We start from the raw sequence: 17,880 nt of genomic DNA, 5'->3' as shown, positions 1-17,880 counted from the left end.
ACACGGCAACGGTGCGTCAGGGAGCACCAAGGTTTTTTTTTACGCTGGAAGGTAATTGGGGGAAAGATGGGATCTTGCTAACCATTTCGCCTTTCAATCGATCATTGAATACTCGTAGGTCTGGCTGGCTGGCTGGCTGGCTACTCGGGATGGTACCATAGAAACAATCGTTTCCCCATGTGGTGGTACTCGTACTTGTAACTTTGTGGGGAAGTTGCCGAGCTAATGTCCCCCAGTATCATATCTTTGGCCGTCCTGATGGAAATGTCGCTGGAAGAGATTAATTATGTCACCGCCCACTACTCTACATGCGGAATATGTATCCGCTTTTTGTGGAAATATCCTTGAATTCGTTTCCTTCGTACCCGCACAAGTCCCTTGGATCCCTTGCCATAATCAGTAGCAATACAAATAATAATACAATACACGTAGTATCATAGATAGGGGCTGCTTGCTTCCACTTCGTTGAATGTGTAAAACTGAACAGGCAAATGGAAAAAGAGAGAGAGAAGAATAAATAAGACCGAGTAGTACCGGTACAATAATAAACTCCTCGTCTACCCCAGCAAACTCCCAACCTTCATCACATCCTCCCTCCCCTTCCCCTGCCCCTCCTCCACCTTTTCCCCCTCCCCCTCCCCCTCCTTCTCCATCCGCCCCCCCTTCTTCCACCTCCTCTCACACTCCGCGCTTCCAACCCTGCCCCCGCAGCCCCCCCAACCCCTCACCTTCTCGGCAACCGCCTCCCACCGTCCCCTCTCGAACTCCCTCTCGACCTCCCACACGGCACGGAAGAGCAAGTCCACATCGTCCTCCTCCCAGTACACACCCCCCTCTTTGATAGCCTTGTAGCGGCCCTTCAGCACCGCGAGCTTGCGCTCCCAGCCGTGGGCCGCGAAGGCGGTGTGCACGCGGGGCCACGGCAGGTTCTGCGTGTCCTTCAGCGTGAGGAGGAGGGCCGTTTCGTCCGGCAGGGAGGGGAGGAGGACGCGACGTTTTGGTGGTGGTGGTGGCGAGGAGGAGGGGGAGGAGGGGGAGGACGTGAGGGAGGGTGATTGGGCGCGCTTTTTGGATAGGCTGGCGGTTGCTGTGGGTGAGGTTGGTGGGGTCGGGTTTGCTTGGCGGGGTTGGTGGTGGTGGTGCTGTGAATGAGGGGGGGGGTAAGCATTGTTATCAAAAAACGTGACAATACGTATCCTATTATGATAGAAACATACCTCCCCCAGTCCTCCACTATCGTGGCGACCCGAGTGACCTTCCATGAAACACTCCATTTCCAATTCCATTTCTCTTCCCTTCGAAAATCCACCACGGTCACTACCACACTCCATATAAAAAACCGTACGATACTTCCCTAATGAGAAGGAAGGAATATCAGAGAGGAAAAAAACCCAAATATCCAATTCAATTAACTAAAAACCTCTCTCCCCTTCCTTCCTTTCTTCCTTTCTTACCTTAACGAATGAACCCCTTACCCCCCCCCCATCATCCCCCTCTATATACCCCCCTCTTCCTCCGATCGATTCACCACAATCACCCTCCCGGCACTAACGCATACATACAAACAATAAAGCCAACAACTCATCAATATCCATCCATCCATCCATCCATCCATCCATCCATTCCCGTGAACCCGCAACGCAAAGCAACATTCCCGCCAACTGTAAAAAAGCGGGCGGACGTACGTACACGCGGTACACACGGTACACACGGTACAAGCGTGCTTGTTGTATGGGGACGGTACAAATGTACCTTCGAGTACCGGTAAAGTAACAAACGGCCGGGGGAGTGCACGGACGGGGAGGGGGGGAGGTGGGGTTTACGTCATTGGTGAAAGGGGGGGAGAGGGAGGGAGAGGGAGGGAAGTATTCTATCATAGCACAGACTGAGGGGAGGGGGGGTTGAGTGAGTGAGTGAGGTGGTGTGATTTCGGTTTTATCATAATATCCTACTGAATTATCGCAGACACGATGGATAGGTATCGTGCTCCAGACAACACACTCTCCCTCACTCCTTACAACAACTTCCGCTCTAGCGTAATATCATATTATCATACTGCGATCACCCCAGCTAGCCCGACCCAAACCAAGCCTAACTCCAAGTACTCACTCCCTCCCTCCATCACTCTCGAGGAAAAGAAAAAACCCTCGTCAAAACTAACTCGAACCACGAAACCCACCACCTCACCTCGCTTCACCTCACCTACTCACCCTAACAGAAAGAGTACGAACCACGCTCTCAAAAGCCTCCGATCAATTACTCTATCCCTCTCATAACACCGCCCCCCTCCCATCCCATCCCAAACCGCAATCATCACTCCAATTACTCTCTCCGCTCACATACCTTCACAGCTCATCACCCGGTCCACCATCGTATTCCGGGACAAGATAATAACCAGCCGGTGCCGGACATGCTGTACAGTTACTGCGCTTTTCCGCCCTGTGGTGGTGTGCGACTCACTTTCCAAGCGGGGTGCGATATTGGTCTCGCTGGCTAGCTGGCGGATAGGGTTAGGCAGGTATGATAGGTGGGAAATCCTCTCTGATTGATTGATCGATTTGTGGTTGGTGATGGTGGAAAAGGGAATGGTAGGAAAACTGCGCCCTGAAAAAATATTACTCGGTGCCAGGTGAGGTGAATATTTGGTTGGTGGGGCTTACTTTTGCTTTCTCCCCTTCTCGTCGGCCCCTCAGCATTCGCTTCCGGTAAGTTGTTTGGGAGTTCACTTTGGAATATTTTCCCTTCACTTTGGCCATGCTACCCTTACCCACTCATGCCGGTATGATATAACCTCCAACTTCCACTTCCGTTGTCCTCATCATTAATAGCTGGTAAAGTGTAGGTTACAGATGGTGAATGAATGAGTTGGCTTGGCTTGTACATGGGGGTTTTTTTTTTGAGGGGGGGGAATAACTCGAGAGGAAAAAGAAGGGAGTTCGTGAATAAGTTACATCATTGCCATGAAAGCCGGAAACGGAAACAAAATACTCCGATTGTAAAGGAATAAAATGGAGTAATAGTAATAACCGAATTGGAGGAGGAGAATAGAATAGAATAATGAACATGAAGAGGAAGAACAGAAAAAGCCGGAACCCACCGATTTAAGCAAATGAAATGAGGATAGCCACCCTCGGGCAAAGGAAGGAAGGAGGACTAATGAGAACCGCGAGCAAGAGTGCTCGAGCACCAAAAAGAGCATGACGAAACCGGAAAACGGGGAAATAAAACTCTTTCCAATCCGTCCACCGCCTACTAACAAGCCGCCAAAGCTAAGCTACGCCTTACTCGTAGGCAGTAGAAGAGAGAGAAGAAAAAAAGTAAAGAGTAATAATAAACAAACAGGTAATAAACAAAAAACGCAAAAGGAAAAAAAGCATTTTATAACGCAAGGAAGGAAAAGAGATATCTAAAAACGAATGACTGTCATTGAAATTGAACATTCAACAAATTCTGCCAAAACCCGTCTCCCTGAATCCCCCCTACTGGGCTACCCATGATCTGCTGTTCCTCCACAGCACAGCCTCCGCCATAGTACATATCTTGCTGCTGGTTGTGGTGCGCCTGCTGCTGGGCCTGGTGAGCTTGAGCATGTACATGGGCGTGGGCGTGCCCTACCTGGTCCATATTTCCTGCGACCATGTCCGGCATAGCGAAGAACTCCTCAAGGTCCATCGACATGAGATCTCTGTGGGGTACTACTGCATTCGTGTATGTGGCCCAATCAAAGTCGCTCATGAGCTCGGGCTTGCACATTGTGTTGTCCCCCGGATGGAGCCTAATCTGACTGGGTATCATCGTAGGAGAGTGTGACAAGGATTCGGGAAACGATACGGAGGAAGCGGGCGATGAGTGTGACTGCGCACAGGCTGTTGAGAATGGAGAATTCGAGGATGTGTCGGTGTCTGATTGAGTTGTTGATGACTGGGACGAGATTCTCGTTCGGTTCATCATGCCGTCGATTCGCTGCACACTAGTGATTGCCGACTCGGCCTTGGATATCAAAACCCTGAGCACTGCGGCTCCCTTCTCGGCAAGTTTTATGCGTTGGCCGAGGATTTCCAGGCGTTTTTGGCCCTCGCGCAGGGCCTCCATGCATGCATCGAGGATCTCAGGGTCGAGTGACGCTGGCGAAGTGATTATCACCGCAGCAACCAAAACTGCCGGGTCAAACGTAAAAAAGCACAGAGTATAGATGGTGTGGTGGTGCTCCTTCGTCATTTGGAAAACGCGAGTCTGCGAATCCAGTATCACGAGTGACGCCTTCACAAGCTCCTGCTTGGATCGATCCCGGGTAAACACGAATGGTCTGTGAAGACCAACAATAAGACAGAAAGCTGAGGCCTTGAGGAGCTCGGTTTGAGCAGCGAGGAACGGATGGTGATTGTCGTAGGATGTGTCTCGGTTCTGGATCGCAAGTGCTGGTGGGAAGAACTCCGTGAAAGATAGGATCTTCGAGTGCATCAAATCGATCGACGAGAAATCGAGGTTAAGAGGTTTGTCCAACTTAACCTCCATTTCGTCGATCTCGTTGACGATATTGGCAAGCTGGTAATCCAGGAGTCTCTCCGTGAACGGAGTAGGTGGGTCAAGTGGACCCCTTGGGACTGGGGGTTTAGTCAGGTCTGAAGGTAACTCGCAGTCTAGAGGTGGTGTGACGTTGCAATGGCGGTCGTTGATCATTGTTGGTCGACCAAGAATCATTGCCATAAATCTGTAGTCACCATATCAGAAAAGATGAATAAAAAATTGCACAATATGGAATGAAGAAAAAATCATACCGATCCCATACGTAAAGATTAATCCAAACTCTTTTTTCCATCTCTCTGTTCCAAATGCACGCAATATTTTCTTGGCTGTTTGGTGATTTTCGTGGCTGCTCCCTATGCAATCCCATTTCCTGCGCCTCCCTGATTGCCTGTCCGAGCGCGTGCCACGCCTCAACCGCCCTCCCCTCACTCTTGAGCCATGAGCTCCTCAGAAACCACTGCTGGACCCTGGGAAGCGTGGGACTGCTCGCCGAAATCAAGCCAGCAAGTTCGCAGGCGGTACCACTGTAGGTAGCGCTGAGCGTGTAAAAATTTTCTTTTCCCAGGTTGAGCTGCCCCATGAATTTGTAGTGCTCCTTCGGGAGCATTTGCAGGGCAATAGCAAGCACCTGTAGCAACAAGGCTGGGAACTGCGACAAAATCTTCTTTTTGACAGGCGAGTGCGGGGAATCTTTTGCCGCACAAATCTCAAACCACTCATACAGGTGCGCCATAAACGTCGCCTCGTGAAGTGTCCCGTAAATCCAATTACACTCAGAAAAAAATACTTTTACAAGTAGCTGGGTATATGGTCGAGGAGGGATCTGGCGAATGTGTTTTGTGTACGCGTGGAGCTCCACACATTCCGAGATCTCAACAAGTTCCATGTTCGGCTTTGCCCAGTTGCCACCTTCGAGATCAAGCTGGATCCGATCTGTCAATACTTGCGTAGACTCGATTTCTTGGGCTCGTAGTTGCCATACCTTCTCGAGGACGTTCAGCGCGGTGTGTCCGCTCCCCCTGATGTAGCCGAATCCACCCGTGCTGTCCTTCACCTGGGCCAGTGATAACTCCCCGGTGGAATCGGGAGACCCGCCTTTCAAACTTCTATTCGAGTCATTGGGACTGATCGGTGAGTTCGGACTGATGTTATTGGTGCTGTTATTCGCAGCATTCGGTTTACTCTCGTAATGGCACAAGTGCGAAGCCGATCTAAGGGTACAATTTCCACATGGTTGTTGTCTATCACACTATAGTCAAAGGTAAGCAAGGGTTAGCACTCATGGAGTTAAAATTTAGACGAATTTCTCTTGCGTTATAGAACCAACCTTTTGCTTTCTTCGATGGCATTCGGTACAAGAAATAACGGTCCTAGCTCTCTTGCGTTTTCGCTGCGGTGCTTGAGAGTCCGTAGTAGCCATTGCTGATAGTGGGATGGGGTGGAAAGGTTGAAATGAGCTCACAAAGGGGAGTTTTTTTTTTTTTTATCAGTCGTGTACCTTGAGGCCTATATCAAGACCGGAAGGTCAAGGCAGCAGCAACAATAGTATGAGTAGGAGAATGTCGCAGAGCGCAATGATTATGTGACGGGGGGGGGTGAATCTGACGGGGGTGAGCACAGGATCGATGGTTACTCGGATCGGTACCGGAAAAGGCCAATAGGCAGGTTAGCGGAGGCAGGCAGGGGCGAAGGAAGTCAGGGTCCAAGTGCTAGTCTGAACTAGATGGGAGGTTTTGTCGAAAGCGAGAAAAGACTGGACACAAGTGACGTCCCTGAAGAAGCGGAAGACTCAATGGTTAATAAGTGAGAAGAGGGTAGCTTGGCGGCTGAGCGTGTGGAGCAGGAAGGACAAGGAAGGAAAAAAGAATGCAATCCCGGACAAGGTGAGCTCCAGGGGGGGTGAACGAATATTGGAAATATGATTGAACTGTGATGGGTGTGTGGTGGGGGAGGTAGGGGAGGACTCGTTTCCTACTCAGAGGGAGGAGCGAGAAGTGGAACAAGGAAAGGGCGAGAGGATGGACTGACTGCTAATCCCCTGTCGGAAAGCGGGAGGAGGTTACGAATTTGATCTCGGTGTTAAGCCGGAGAACCCTGAAGACCCTTGGGACAGGAGGGGACCTGCGCCAGTATATAGTGATGGGTATGGGATGGACGGATGGGAAAGGCATAGTGGTCTCTATCCCTACAGAAACTTGATGGAGGTTATTTACGAATGCGAGGAGAGGGCACAATACCGTAGCAAGAAGAAGAGCAAGGAGAGGGGAGGTGAGGGAGGGGAGGGAGTAGATTGGGTGACATTTTGTGAAACGGGAAAGGGGGGGGAGTGGGAAGGATGCCGGCCCTAGCAGTGGGCGATCTGGGACGTAAGTGTACGAGTACTGTGCTCGAGTATAGTTCTGTGTCTGGTAGGAAATATACACTGGGCGTAGTAATGATTATTGGAGGGGAAGCAGAAAAGCGAGGGTGACAATGTTGATGGGATGTCGAGCGGAACCACCCATCCGGTGCTCCGATCACGGTTTCAGCCTTGGCTGTATTTGAGATCTACTGTACCCGTACTCGAGTACTCGTAGTCTAACTGAATGACATTGTGATCTGGGGGGTCTCTTGTTAACGTTGCACCCGACTTGGCCTTATCCACTCCAGCATTAACGGTATTTGTATGTCTTCACGTAAACAATTCGATCACTCAACCTTGCTTCAATACTGTACTTATGAGAATAAAACTTTTGAAGAGTATGGTCTGCGGTGGGGCATATAATCATATCATATCATACAGTGATCTGGCATATGGCGCAGCCTGGTCTTCCTCTCTTCCAGCCAAGCGACATTCAACTTCCCATCTTCCCCATGTGGGACGCCCGAGCAACGGGGGTGAGAGGAAACATCCGCTCTGGAGTCGCACCACTTATTCCATCCAGTGAAAAAGTATAGAGTAGGGTAGAGTAAAAAAGCAAGTTAGAGGTGAATAGAAAACCATCCATCCACAAGCGGCACAACAAAGCCTCTCTACTCGAGTACCTAGAAACAGGGCATCTCCTGAACAGGTCTGTAGAACTCTGGTATGGTTGGTCGATTTTGCCTTACGTGTGTGTGACGATAATTATGCAACTGGATGGGCAAGCTGCGCTGATTCTGGGCGAAGGAAAAAGTCAGTAGAAATATTGGCCCAGTGGCTGGAGCAAACACCATTCTCTGAGTGGTCAGGAAAACCATGGAGCCAACCATGGAAAGTCCGACAGACTTACTGCACCCTTCTTCATCCCTGGTATCATACTGCGCTGCACTTTTATGATATACCCGCAGGTTGGTTACATATACACAGAAGAACCCCCTCCAGGCCAATCTGCATCCAATCTGCACCCAATAATCTCCAACCCAGTCTGCAGCCATCCAAAAAAGTTTCTCCTCCCGAGTAAAATAAAATAAAATACCAAGGCAGAGGGTTCAGTCCAGGGGTCTGATAACCTCGTCCCTGATAAACCGGAGAGAGGGAAAGAAGAAGAAAAAAAAATACCTGGGGAAAAAGCGCGGGAGCGAGAGCCGTCTTTCGCATTCTCGTGGATGGTTTTGCCGTCGTTATCGAAGCTGGTATCAAAAACCCTCCTACTCGGCCATTCTCCTCCTACCAACCCCCTTTCGTACTTGAGCGCATTATCGATTCGTTATTCGATATGTTCACAAGCCTTTGAATCCCGTTCCCTTATGAAGTGAGTTAGCGCTAAGGCCAAGGAATTATATCCTCGTTTTTGCTCTCGGGGAGCTCCCGGGGGGTTTTCCTTTCGTCTACCGTACTATACTAATTATACCCCCTACATCTATCCACCAATTTGTATTTGTCCATGATACCCGCCTACACACAGCATACCAGTACCACAACACACCCCAGCACAGCAGCATCGACAATACGACATCACAGCACAGTACAGTAGGGTATGCATCTATAAACGCAGACAGCTACGTGAAATATGCACTCTACAAGCGCAGCAACCCTGCCTAATCATACTGAACTGTGCTCATATGGTGTAGCACCGCATCCGTAGCAATTACCTTATTTTCACATCCCGCTCACCGCCCGTCCTTCCCTCTCGTACCCCCCCCTCCTCCTCACTCATCCACTCACTCACCCAACCTATTCCGACCACCACCCCCATGAATGCCCCTGTGGCCAACAGATTGGATGGAAGAAATATACAATGGTCGTTATATAATATAAACCATCCATTCTAACCAACCCTTTGCTTCCTGCATCGAGCAATCCACGGGCAGAATGTTCTCTTATGAAGTGCTTTTCCAACGATCCTACCTTAGAAATTCTCCCCCCCTCCTTCAAGGGCCGAATTTAGTGAGGTTTGGCACAGATGTGTGGTACCGGTGCCGTAGTACGCTGAGGGTCCCGGTATTTTTCCGAGGGGACTGAGAACTTCATAGGTTGGCTGATTGATTGATCAGGCTCATGAAAGCAAGCACTAAAGAGGTGCAAGTGCAAACATCCATAAACCCTGGTACAGCACTAGTACGAAGGGTTCGCCTTAACCGCCATCACCACCACTGTTCCCGTTGATCATGATGATGCGGTATGATACTCGTAAAAGTCCAGAAGGTAAAAATTACTGCTGGTACTATTCCCCCCACTAGGTATACCATACTGTATTATAGCACGCCCCCCCACCATCCGAGGTACGATAGCGCGAAACGGCGAGCACCGGCTGACACGAAGGTCCCGACGGGCTGCGGGACCGACAATAGTGGCGGGACCGAATCCTTGGCACCATCTAGGGAAATATTCCAGTCTTGACGAGGCTTGGAATGAGAGGACATGGGAAAGAGGGGCACAAATGTCCCTATGAGTGGTGATGATGGTAGCTGGCAGAGTGGGCTAGCGTGTCCAACGACGAAGGTTGGGGCAAGAAACCTAGTATAGAAAGTTACAGCACCGTATTGTATGATACCGGTACTCGAGTAGGTAGAGAGGACCAACGAGGTGACACCAATGGCGGAACACTCCATCTCCACCCTCTTGTACGGGTATGATACTCCCCCCCCTGCCGGCGGCTCTGGTGCAGGCTGGTACTAGTACCATAGCGTGGATATTCTACCGTACCTCTTGCAGCACGATGGATGACAAACCTCTACTCTGCTCTACTCTACTCGAGTACAGTACTCTGACCTTTATCCCAAGTCCCGTGACTGTATCCACGCCCGTGCACGCAGGTCGCTCGCTACGAAAAAAAGAGTTTAGGATAATATTGATATAAATCGTCTGTAGAGAAACTATTACCTACCCTTGCTGAATAAATGAGTGAATGGATGAATGAGGAGGAGAGAGGCTCGGTCACCCCGAGATCTAAACCGATCCAAACAACCCAAACCGACTTGGGTCCCTGCTGCGCTCCGGCACAGCACGGCACTTGTCCCAATCCACCGTCTCCTGTACTTGTACTGTACTGGTGAGCGAGTGGAAAATGTTATGCAGCGTCACTGTCTGAGACACAGGTCAACAAGCAACGTTTAGTAATTGCCAGTACTACAAATTCGTTGCTGCACAAACTCCAGACCATTGCTAATAATATTATTAGAGTTATGGTACGGTAGCTACATGACCGTACCTACCCCCATCATCACTAAAGAGTGCTGAGGGAGCGCCTTAGTCATCCCCGCCTAGGACAGTCACACTGGGTGCACAGCATTTTCTAAGATAACGCAGCTGCATCCGCTCGTTCTGACAGCAGGAAAGGAAGCAAGCAACCAAATAACTTTATCATTCTCTCTCGAAAAAGCAAAGCCCCCCCCCCCCCGCTCCCACACTTCTGGGCTCCACCCTGCATCCGCGTTTAAACAGCACTGTACAGGTACATGCGGTACAGTACATTGCAATTACTCTGGTCCCGGGACGCGTTACCCACATTTTCCGGTGCTGCCGGTGCTGCTCGTCCGTGGGTGGACTTCACTGATCGCAGGAGGAAAGTCACGTCATGTTAGTCATGCAAGTGTGTGTGCTCGCACAGTACCGGTAGTAGTGAAGCGGGGGGGAAGAAGCATCCCGAGGATTCCGGTGCAAGTGCTCAAGGACGGTAAGGGAGTGGGCATCATTGGACTTCTCGGTGGGATAAGTTGCGTGGTGGCGCACGAAAACGGATAAAGATTCCCCCGCATTGGATGATATAAGCAACCCTGCCGGCTGTGGATGGGTGGAGCAATCGATCGGTGTGCGATAAGACGAGACGAGCCGAGAAGGGAGGAAGGAACACAAAGGAAAGAGGGAAGAGAATAATAATAGGAAATGTCGGAAGCAATTACTACTGAAATCAAAGAGGTCGCCTTTTTTGGCCCAACAGGCGGATGCGCGCTTGCAGCGCTGAAGCTAGCGCTTGAGAGCGGGTGTCGGTGTTCTGCTTGTTAGTCTCCGCATCCTGCCGTATAGTACTGGTATCGTACATCTCTGCCTGGCGAATTAGCTGACCTAGCCTTTCCAACTACTCGAGTAGTAACCCGCCGCCCCTCCCATCTCCTCACCCAACTCTCAAGCCTACCGCAGGGGACCCTACAAAACCTAACTATAACAGAGGGCACCGTCCAAACACCCACCGCCGTTCTCGAAACCCTCCGCTCACAAACGAACTCTTCCCTTCCCCGGAAATACATAATCTCAGGAATCGGCGGGGCGCCAAAGTTCGGCTTGAACCCGTTCCGCCCGACACTGGATAATCCGCACATATGCCAGGAAGCTGCCGAGGCCATATTATCCGGGCTTCGGGAACTCAAGGGTGGAGCAGCGGAAGGGGAATGGCAGCAGCCCTTACTGGCGGTGATCAGTACTACAGGATTGGTTCCCGGGGAATTGCCATTCGTGATGAAGCCTTTGTACGGGATGCTCAAGATCCCGCATGAGGACAAGGTCAAGATGGAGGGTGTTGTGACTGGTGCGGAGGAAGGTTTGCTAAAGTGGGTTGTTGGCAGGGCTGGGCTGTTGACTGATGGACCGGCTGGGGGTGCGGTGCGCGCGGGGTACGCGGGGAGGGTTAGAAATGGGAGTGGGAAGTGGGGGGATGTGGAGGGTGTTGCGGTCGGGTATAGGATTTCTAGGGGAGATGTGGGAAGATGGCTATTCGAAGAGGTTATCGGGCAAGATGGCGGGGAGTGGGTTGGGAAGAGGGTTTGCCTTGTTTACTGAGAGAGGAATTGGGGGGTTTTTGTGTCTTTTATTTCTTTGCGCTGGGTGATGATGGGTGGATGGATGCTGGCCCAGCGGGGGGAGAGGGGGAGAAAGGGAGAGACCCGGGAAACGGGGTTAGGTCTAGTTTACGCCCATGAAATCGTTAATCTACCTTCACCGACCGAAAAAAAATACTTACAGTAAATCCACTCACTCATAGCAGTGTTCCGTAGAAGAATATCTTGTTCAGCGCAGTGGGTGACATTCTTCATCGCAGAGTAATATCGTAATTCCGCCTGCGTTATTACCTGTACTGTACATCTACAATCAATCAATTTCAATCAAATTGTTAATTTACACACAGAATTGTGCCTTCCCTTGCCCGTGTTTAATGCAGTCAGTCACTTACCTCGGGCTAGATCTACCTCTCCCTTACATATGATACTTACCTACCCCACCATTCCATACAGCACATACTATAGTCGAGCATTAGTACTCTACCTACCACGCGAGCGCGGTACTTGGGAACACCAGCATAAACGAGGATAAGCACAAAGACAGGCACATAGCACAATAGCAAACCTAGCTCTTCCCTCCCTCCCTCCTTTCCGTTCTTTCAAATGCGGTGCACCGTGACACGATTAACCCTCATTCATGTTCCCATTTCGTCCGGTCTCTACCCCTCCTAACTCTAATATGGGATACCGCCCTATAGCACAACGGTCAAAGAAGGGAAAACCTTCTTGGAAATGATTGACACCCACCATGACAAATCCGCAGTTCCTGAGCGGCTCCGTCGCCGCTTGGTATGAGCAAAAACACGACACAAACGCACTTCTGTGCTTCTAGACCTGCGAGTGCGATAGCAGCTCGATAAGCCTAATACCTATATGGCGGTCCGGGGGAACCCGCGACAAGCCCAGTTCTGAATAGTATCCAGAACGGGATGGAGAATGGGGGGCGAAAGCAATAGCAAAAGCAAAAGCAACCCCCCCCTCACTTCCCTCCCTTCTAGAAGGGGTTGGAGAAGGGAAGGGAGTAAATGAGTAAATAAATAAATGGGTAAAGTTTGCAGATATCGAGTGAGCCCCAATTCCCAGGTTGCCGGTGGTATCATAACTTTGTTATGATAACTCCATCGGGCGTCCAACTTAACTCCGAAACTCGAAACTGGGTTACACCCATTTACCCATCCCTTGGTCCATTCATCCATGCATCCCAACGTCTCGCCACCACACACGCAAAAATAACCCAAACTAGCATACCCCCAGCGGACTGTCCCATACCAACCCAGGAAGCCTAGGTTGGCGTCATACATACAATGCAGGAAACCTAAACTCACCTGGTAGCCATAACGGGGGGATTTCTTTTTTTCTACTGTGTGTGGGGGGGGGGTGGAAACCAGGGATAAAGTGGCTACGTTGCGGTATTTTGCGTAAGGGGTTTTTTCAGAGCTCTGCTTACAAGCCCCGAGCCTCAGAGAGGCTATTGGTGGGTGGGAGGGGGGTTGGGGAGATATTGAATGCAAGTAAGTGCGTTGATGGATGAGGGGAGATGGCTAAGCTTCGCGGAGTGGGTGAGGTTGAGAGATGGGTTAATTACTGAGGCATGGCGGGATGTGCTTGTTGGTGCTATCGCAGGTGTTAGTGATTGCGAGGGAGGTGAAGAAGACGGGATTATGTGTAGTAGAGGTAAGATGGAGATGAAGATTTACTAGGAGCGAGGAGATGAAAGCATGAGTGAGGGGGTATGATATAAAGACTGACATTCATTCTCTCCATCATCACTATCATCGGTTTAGTCATTACCCGGATCTGCTCCCATCACCCCACCTCTTCGCATAGCCGCACGCGACAACAGTCCTTCCTCTTCACCCTGAATCCTTCCAGAACATACTCCAAGCTGCGGCGAGCTCAACCCCGGCCTACCTTGCCTCACAAACCACATTTATTATTCGAAGGTTCCCTGCCCATCATAACCATGATTACGGGAATCCTCCCCACAAAAGACCTAGCAATGACGAGAGAGGAGTTTGGCCGGTGCTTTGGCGTGAGCGACAGGGGGCTTGTTCTCTCTTGTAGGCTGCGGCGCTGCACACGAGTACTAGTGGGTGTTGTGCCCCATGGGGGCTCACCCGGGGACCGAGTCATTGGTTTCGCAGGGTACTTGCTGTACCTGAGTACCAAGACTTAATCAAGCGGATGACAAGAACCATCGGGAGGTGGGGCGTCATAGTGAATTGTGCGTCACTAGGGTCCACAGGGTGGTTCTGTTCTTTTGTGGAAGTTACGGGCTGTCGTTCGTACGATAACAAGCTGGGCTCGGCGGATAGGATTGGGTAGCTGAAGGAGATTGTAGTGGTGGTAGGCTTCCCGCTGGGGGAAGGGAGTGCGTGGGTGAATTAGCGGAATGTCAGGGCTACTACAAGTTACAGGTATATAGAACCCGAACATTTGTGTCCAAATTTTGTATGGACGGTCAGATATGCACAGGCAATTTGCTATACAAATTTTTTATCCCTGTGTTCGGGTTCTATATGCCCATAACTTGCAGTGGAGGTATGACATGGAGTTTCTGGGGGTGAGTGGTACATGAGTGGTCACTCGGAACCTGGGCATTTTGGGTGTTGTCGGGTTGCCTCTTAGAGGAATACCGAGTTTGGTCGTATTTCACATGTGTGCTCGTGATTATTCGTGCTCGCCAACTCAACCGCACAAGGATCCCACCTGCCTATTTGCCGGCGGGGTATAAGCCGCCGTGGAAGATGAAACTTGTCGGCTTGATCAGAGGCCCCTTTTCCTCCCACGAGGGCGCAATTGCTAGATATCACTCATTATCACCATACGGTACCCGACACATACTGCCACCAAAGCTTTCCCTTCTAGCACCTTCACCTTCGTGTCGGCCGGGTCGCGGCCGTACCTCTTCATTTGGCTCCTTCTCCTAGCCTCGCCCCACAAGAGTTCGCTTTGCGCACCACAACGAGTTTTTCGTATCAAACGTGGAGGAGCGCCGCGGGGCGGGTGGGACAGTGGAACTGCAAATGCGCGAAATCGGGTAGGAGGTAGAATAGTTACCTGACTTCTGATACCCAGAACCATCCTTCTGGAGTTTGGGTGGCAAAGCCTTCTCAGAAAAGGGCATTACAAGGTTAGATATCTATATCAACAGCTACTGGATTACTCATGGTCATAACTTCGCACTCGGGCGCCTTGGAAGATTGGCAGTGGACCCTGCGCCCTTTCCCTGGAATCCGAAGGAAGGGATAACCATGGCCAACCGGTCCTTTGAGATTCCAAACCTGGTTCGAAAACGTGGCCTTTGATAGACCGCTGATCTTTGTTGCACACGTCGTAGTAAGCTGTGCATTGCAAGTATCTCCTTGCATGCAGGGATTGGGTGGGGTCCTAGTCTTCTGCAGCTGCTTATCCATGATACGCCACCCCGTCGCGGAAAGCCATCTGGGTTGATAAGCGGGCGTCTCTCAGCCGGAAAGTCTCAACCATAAAAACCCACAACTGCAATGCCGAGTTCTTCCGACAGGGATAAATTCGGGCTTGGTAATTGCTTAAAGGGAATCCTTGTCCGGGGGGAGTAATTGAGTTGCACCTGGCGGGGATTCGCGGTGGATAGTCACTAACAATTCACCCAGCTCATTGTGCTGATACCTGCAAGCACGCTCGCGTGGTTAGCGTGCGACAGCCTCGTTATAGCAGCGTTTTTCACAGCAATACAGAGCATATCGGTAAATGCCTTCATACGAGAATCTTCCTCTGCTGGAATTTCTTAGCCTTGAAGCTGGAATTGAGATTGCAAGCCTTGTCAGTTATTGAATTCTATGAGCAGAGATCGAACGAATCAGGGCGTCGATTTCTCCGGGAGATATGGGGGGGTGGGGGACCGGCGTCAGGCGTGAGTAGTGCAGGATTGTATCAGAGGCTGCCGGAAAGTGTAGAGGGAGGAGGAGGGGGGTGAATCATGTTAATGGATGTCTCAAGTGGGAGAAGAGTGGAAAGGCGAGAGCAGTGGGGAATCAGAAGTGCTAAATAAGATTTTGATCGCCAAGGAATATATGATACCATGCCTCAAAGGGCCTCCACTTGTCTAGGACCTATCCCTGCCCATTCTCCGACTCTACCTGCAGTAGGAACTAGCACGCAAACGGCTGGATGAGTATGCCCCCTCGCCAGGAAATGTAAGCGCAAGATTATCAGCTGATGAGCTAGTTGGATAATTGGTGCAAATGTCTGTCGGGCAAAGCAACTAGGTTTCGCTAGCTGTCTTGAAGGGGTAGTAATGATAGCCAAATTCAAGTGGGGGGGGAGGGAGAAGCAGGCTGGATGCGGAAGAAAGTGATCATCGGTGACCGTAAGTGACACAATTGGTTACTTCTAACGCGTGCGATTAGGAATTAACTTGTTGAGAGGAAGAATAACGGAATGTCGAATAGTAAGTCACTTGCTGCGACGGGGTACTTGGCATGAGAGGAGGAGAAACAAAAAGAAGGAGGAGTTTTGCACCACTTCCTCTGCCATATTGAGCAGTTTCTGGAGGGGGAAGGAGGAAAGGGATATGATGGGATAGAGGAGAGAGAAACTAGGAAGAGAGCAAACAAATTCTGGTACTGTAAGAGATGAGAATTCTCACGACAGTGCGGCAGCAAGTAAGTACCAACTTCCACAGTGACGAGAACTGCAGCAGGAATTGCCATATCTTATTATTAAGAGAGTTAGAGCATATCTCTTAGTAATGTTGTTTTTCTTTTTTCACACCCTATTGGGCATTTAAGAGAGATTCATGACCGGTCACTCGTCAATCTCTTTGTTTCCACCCATACCTTCCCGCTAAGAAAAACGGTGGTGGAGATGAACGGGAATATCATCATCCGGCCTCACGAATGCGGTACCATAAGGACTTGAGTAATTGGGCCAGGCGCTTCAGTCCGGAATTTCCTCATGAGTAAAAGGGGCGAGGAGAACACTCCAAAAGAAGCTTGCCTTCTGAGACAAACGATGATAATAATAATATTATTATATTAAGAAAACATTACACCTTACCTGGAGAAGCATCTCCAACGCCCTAGCACACTGTTCGTTTATTCCACCCTAGTGTATCATAGTTCCAAAATTACCCCAACGGTAACCTCAAAAGAAAAGAATAAAGAAAAAAGCGCGACAGACCTGCTCTGTTGGGCGTTGTGGATTCTAGCGCTGGGCTCATCCGACCGCGGCAGATGCGCTCTCCATCTCGAGCGCAAAGCAGGAGATATGCTCGATCTTCCCCTACCGAGGCAAGTGTGTGATTCCGCATTTACTGTATATTTGCACAGGTTTTCGAATGGCGCCTAGAAGTCCCAACGTATGTATCCGTGGCGAGGAGGTGTATCCCGGAGAGATTTACAGCACGGATCACTCGGTATTTAGGTTCGGAGTTGCGCCAACTGTATTGCCTGGAGGGGGGGATTCGGTAGGTTTCTTGTTGGTGAGAAGCTGACCTGCTCGGTAATTGGATTGTGTTGGGGGTGTTGGAATAGGAGGTGTGGGGAGTGGAGGGGTAAGATATTCGTGCATTATGATAAGCCAAACATGGGACGAGATGTTACAGACGTGATTTTTTTTCTTTTCTTCATGGCCCGCAATGACGTCTCCGGGTTTAGGACAGGCTGGTAGTTAGCTGCGGCCGCCTTGACTTGAGAGATACTATATTGAGTATGGAGCCTTTTCATCTCAACATCTCTACTGGTGACCTGCTCCTGAGAAATAAAAATGGGGGGGACTTGGGAGACTTTGGTTCGCCCTCTATAGAGCAGTTCGGCATTATAAAACCAGTTTCGCAGCTGATGGACTGTCAAAGAGTCTGGAAGCGAAAAATTGTGGAACGAATTTTGCAAACTACCGATTGAAAAGCATTCGTCTTTGTATTTCCTTCAACGTGTCGTTGACACCTGTTGAAGTGATTCTTGTTTTTCAATCCCGTAAAACGACGACGGGCCGAATAGCCCTTTGCTTACGCTTAGATGGTTTTGCCCGCCTGCCAATTTGCGGTGGAAAATTGCAAAAAGAATGGTTCCAGAGGGGGTCGAACCCTCGACCTTGGCGTTAACATCACCTGATATTAGCACCACGCGCTAACCAACTGAGCCATGGAACCGTTGATGTTTCGACACTTATTCAATTTCATAGTGGCTCTTCCAA

General features: G+C 50.2%; 8 protein-coding genes; 3 read left to right on the top strand and 5 right to left on the bottom strand.

Annotated features, from left to right (window-relative positions):
* Positions 1–515: 515 nt before the first annotated feature.
* GSTUM_00001769001 (uncharacterized protein) lies at positions 516–1,262 on the bottom strand (the record flags this gene model as incomplete). XM_002835789.2 has 1 exon in its annotated part: positions 516–1,262. One exon carries the CDS (start codon positions 1,260–1,262, stop codon positions 558–560), a length of 705 nt encoding a protein of 234 aa, XP_002835835.1. The 3' UTR covers positions 516–557.
* Positions 1,263–1,833: 571 nt separating this feature from the next.
* On the bottom strand, positions 1,834–2,756 carry GSTUM_00001768001 (uncharacterized protein; the record flags this gene model as incomplete). XM_002835788.2 has 2 exons in its annotated part: positions 1,834–2,604; positions 2,661–2,756. The coding sequence occupies 2 exons, from the start codon at positions 2,754–2,756 to the stop codon at positions 2,494–2,496; spliced, it is 207 nt and encodes a 68-aa protein (XP_002835834.1). The 3' UTR covers positions 1,834–2,493.
* A 97-nt stretch (positions 2,757–2,853) lies between these two features.
* GSTUM_00001767001 (uncharacterized protein) lies at positions 2,854–3,199 on the bottom strand (the record flags this gene model as incomplete). XM_002835787.2 has 1 exon in its annotated part: positions 2,854–3,199. One exon carries the CDS (start codon positions 3,197–3,199, stop codon positions 2,948–2,950), a length of 252 nt encoding a protein of 83 aa, XP_002835833.1. The 3' UTR covers positions 2,854–2,947.
* Positions 3,200–3,210: 11 nt separating this feature from the next.
* On the bottom strand, positions 3,211–7,147 carry GSTUM_00001766001 (uncharacterized protein). XM_002835786.2 has 6 exons: positions 6,556–7,147; positions 5,855–6,299; positions 5,510–5,776; positions 4,779–5,449; positions 3,616–4,711; positions 3,211–3,567 (listed from the first exon to the last, which is right to left on the bottom strand). The coding sequence occupies exons 2-6, from the start codon at positions 5,945–5,947 to the stop codon at positions 3,424–3,426; spliced, it is 2,271 nt and encodes a 756-aa protein (XP_002835832.1). The 5' UTR covers positions 5,948–6,299; positions 6,556–7,147; the 3' UTR covers positions 3,211–3,423.
* Positions 7,148–10,369: 3,222 nt separating this feature from the next.
* Positions 10,370–12,032, top strand: GSTUM_00001764001 (uncharacterized protein). XM_002835785.2 has 2 exons: positions 10,370–10,928; positions 11,019–12,032. The coding sequence occupies exons 1-2, from the start codon at positions 10,814–10,816 to the stop codon at positions 11,702–11,704; spliced, it is 801 nt and encodes a 266-aa protein (XP_002835831.1). The 5' UTR covers positions 10,370–10,813; the 3' UTR covers positions 11,705–12,032.
* A 540-nt stretch (positions 12,033–12,572) lies between these two features.
* GSTUM_00001763001 (uncharacterized protein) lies at positions 12,573–13,176 on the bottom strand (the record flags this gene model as incomplete). XM_002835784.2 has 1 exon in its annotated part: positions 12,573–13,176. Exon 1 carries the CDS (start codon positions 13,002–13,004, stop codon positions 12,573–12,575), a length of 432 nt encoding a protein of 143 aa, XP_002835830.1. The 5' UTR covers positions 13,005–13,176.
* Positions 13,177–13,208: 32 nt separating this feature from the next.
* Positions 13,209–14,232, top strand: GSTUM_00001762001 (uncharacterized protein; the record flags this gene model as incomplete). XM_002835783.2 has 2 exons in its annotated part: positions 13,209–13,377; positions 13,488–14,232. The coding sequence occupies 2 exons, from the start codon at positions 13,209–13,211 to the stop codon at positions 13,877–13,879; spliced, it is 561 nt and encodes a 186-aa protein (XP_002835829.1). The 3' UTR covers positions 13,880–14,232.
* Positions 14,233–14,450: 218 nt separating this feature from the next.
* On the top strand, positions 14,451–15,674 carry GSTUM_00001761001 (uncharacterized protein; the record flags this gene model as incomplete). XM_002835782.2 has 1 exon in its annotated part: positions 14,451–15,674. One exon carries the CDS (start codon positions 14,451–14,453, stop codon positions 14,631–14,633), a length of 183 nt encoding a protein of 60 aa, XP_002835828.1. The 3' UTR covers positions 14,634–15,674.
* Between the last annotated feature and the right edge of the window lie 2,206 nt (positions 15,675–17,880).

This window comes from Tuber melanosporum, assembly GCF_000151645.1.
Source record: "Tuber melanosporum whole genome shotgun sequence assembly, scaffold_118, strain Mel28".
In the NCBI taxonomy this organism is placed as follows: Eukaryota; Fungi; Ascomycota; class Pezizomycetes; order Pezizales; family Tuberaceae; genus Tuber; species Tuber melanosporum.
Note: the sequence above shows the minus strand (reverse complement) of the source record. Positions and strands in the feature narration are given on the sequence as shown.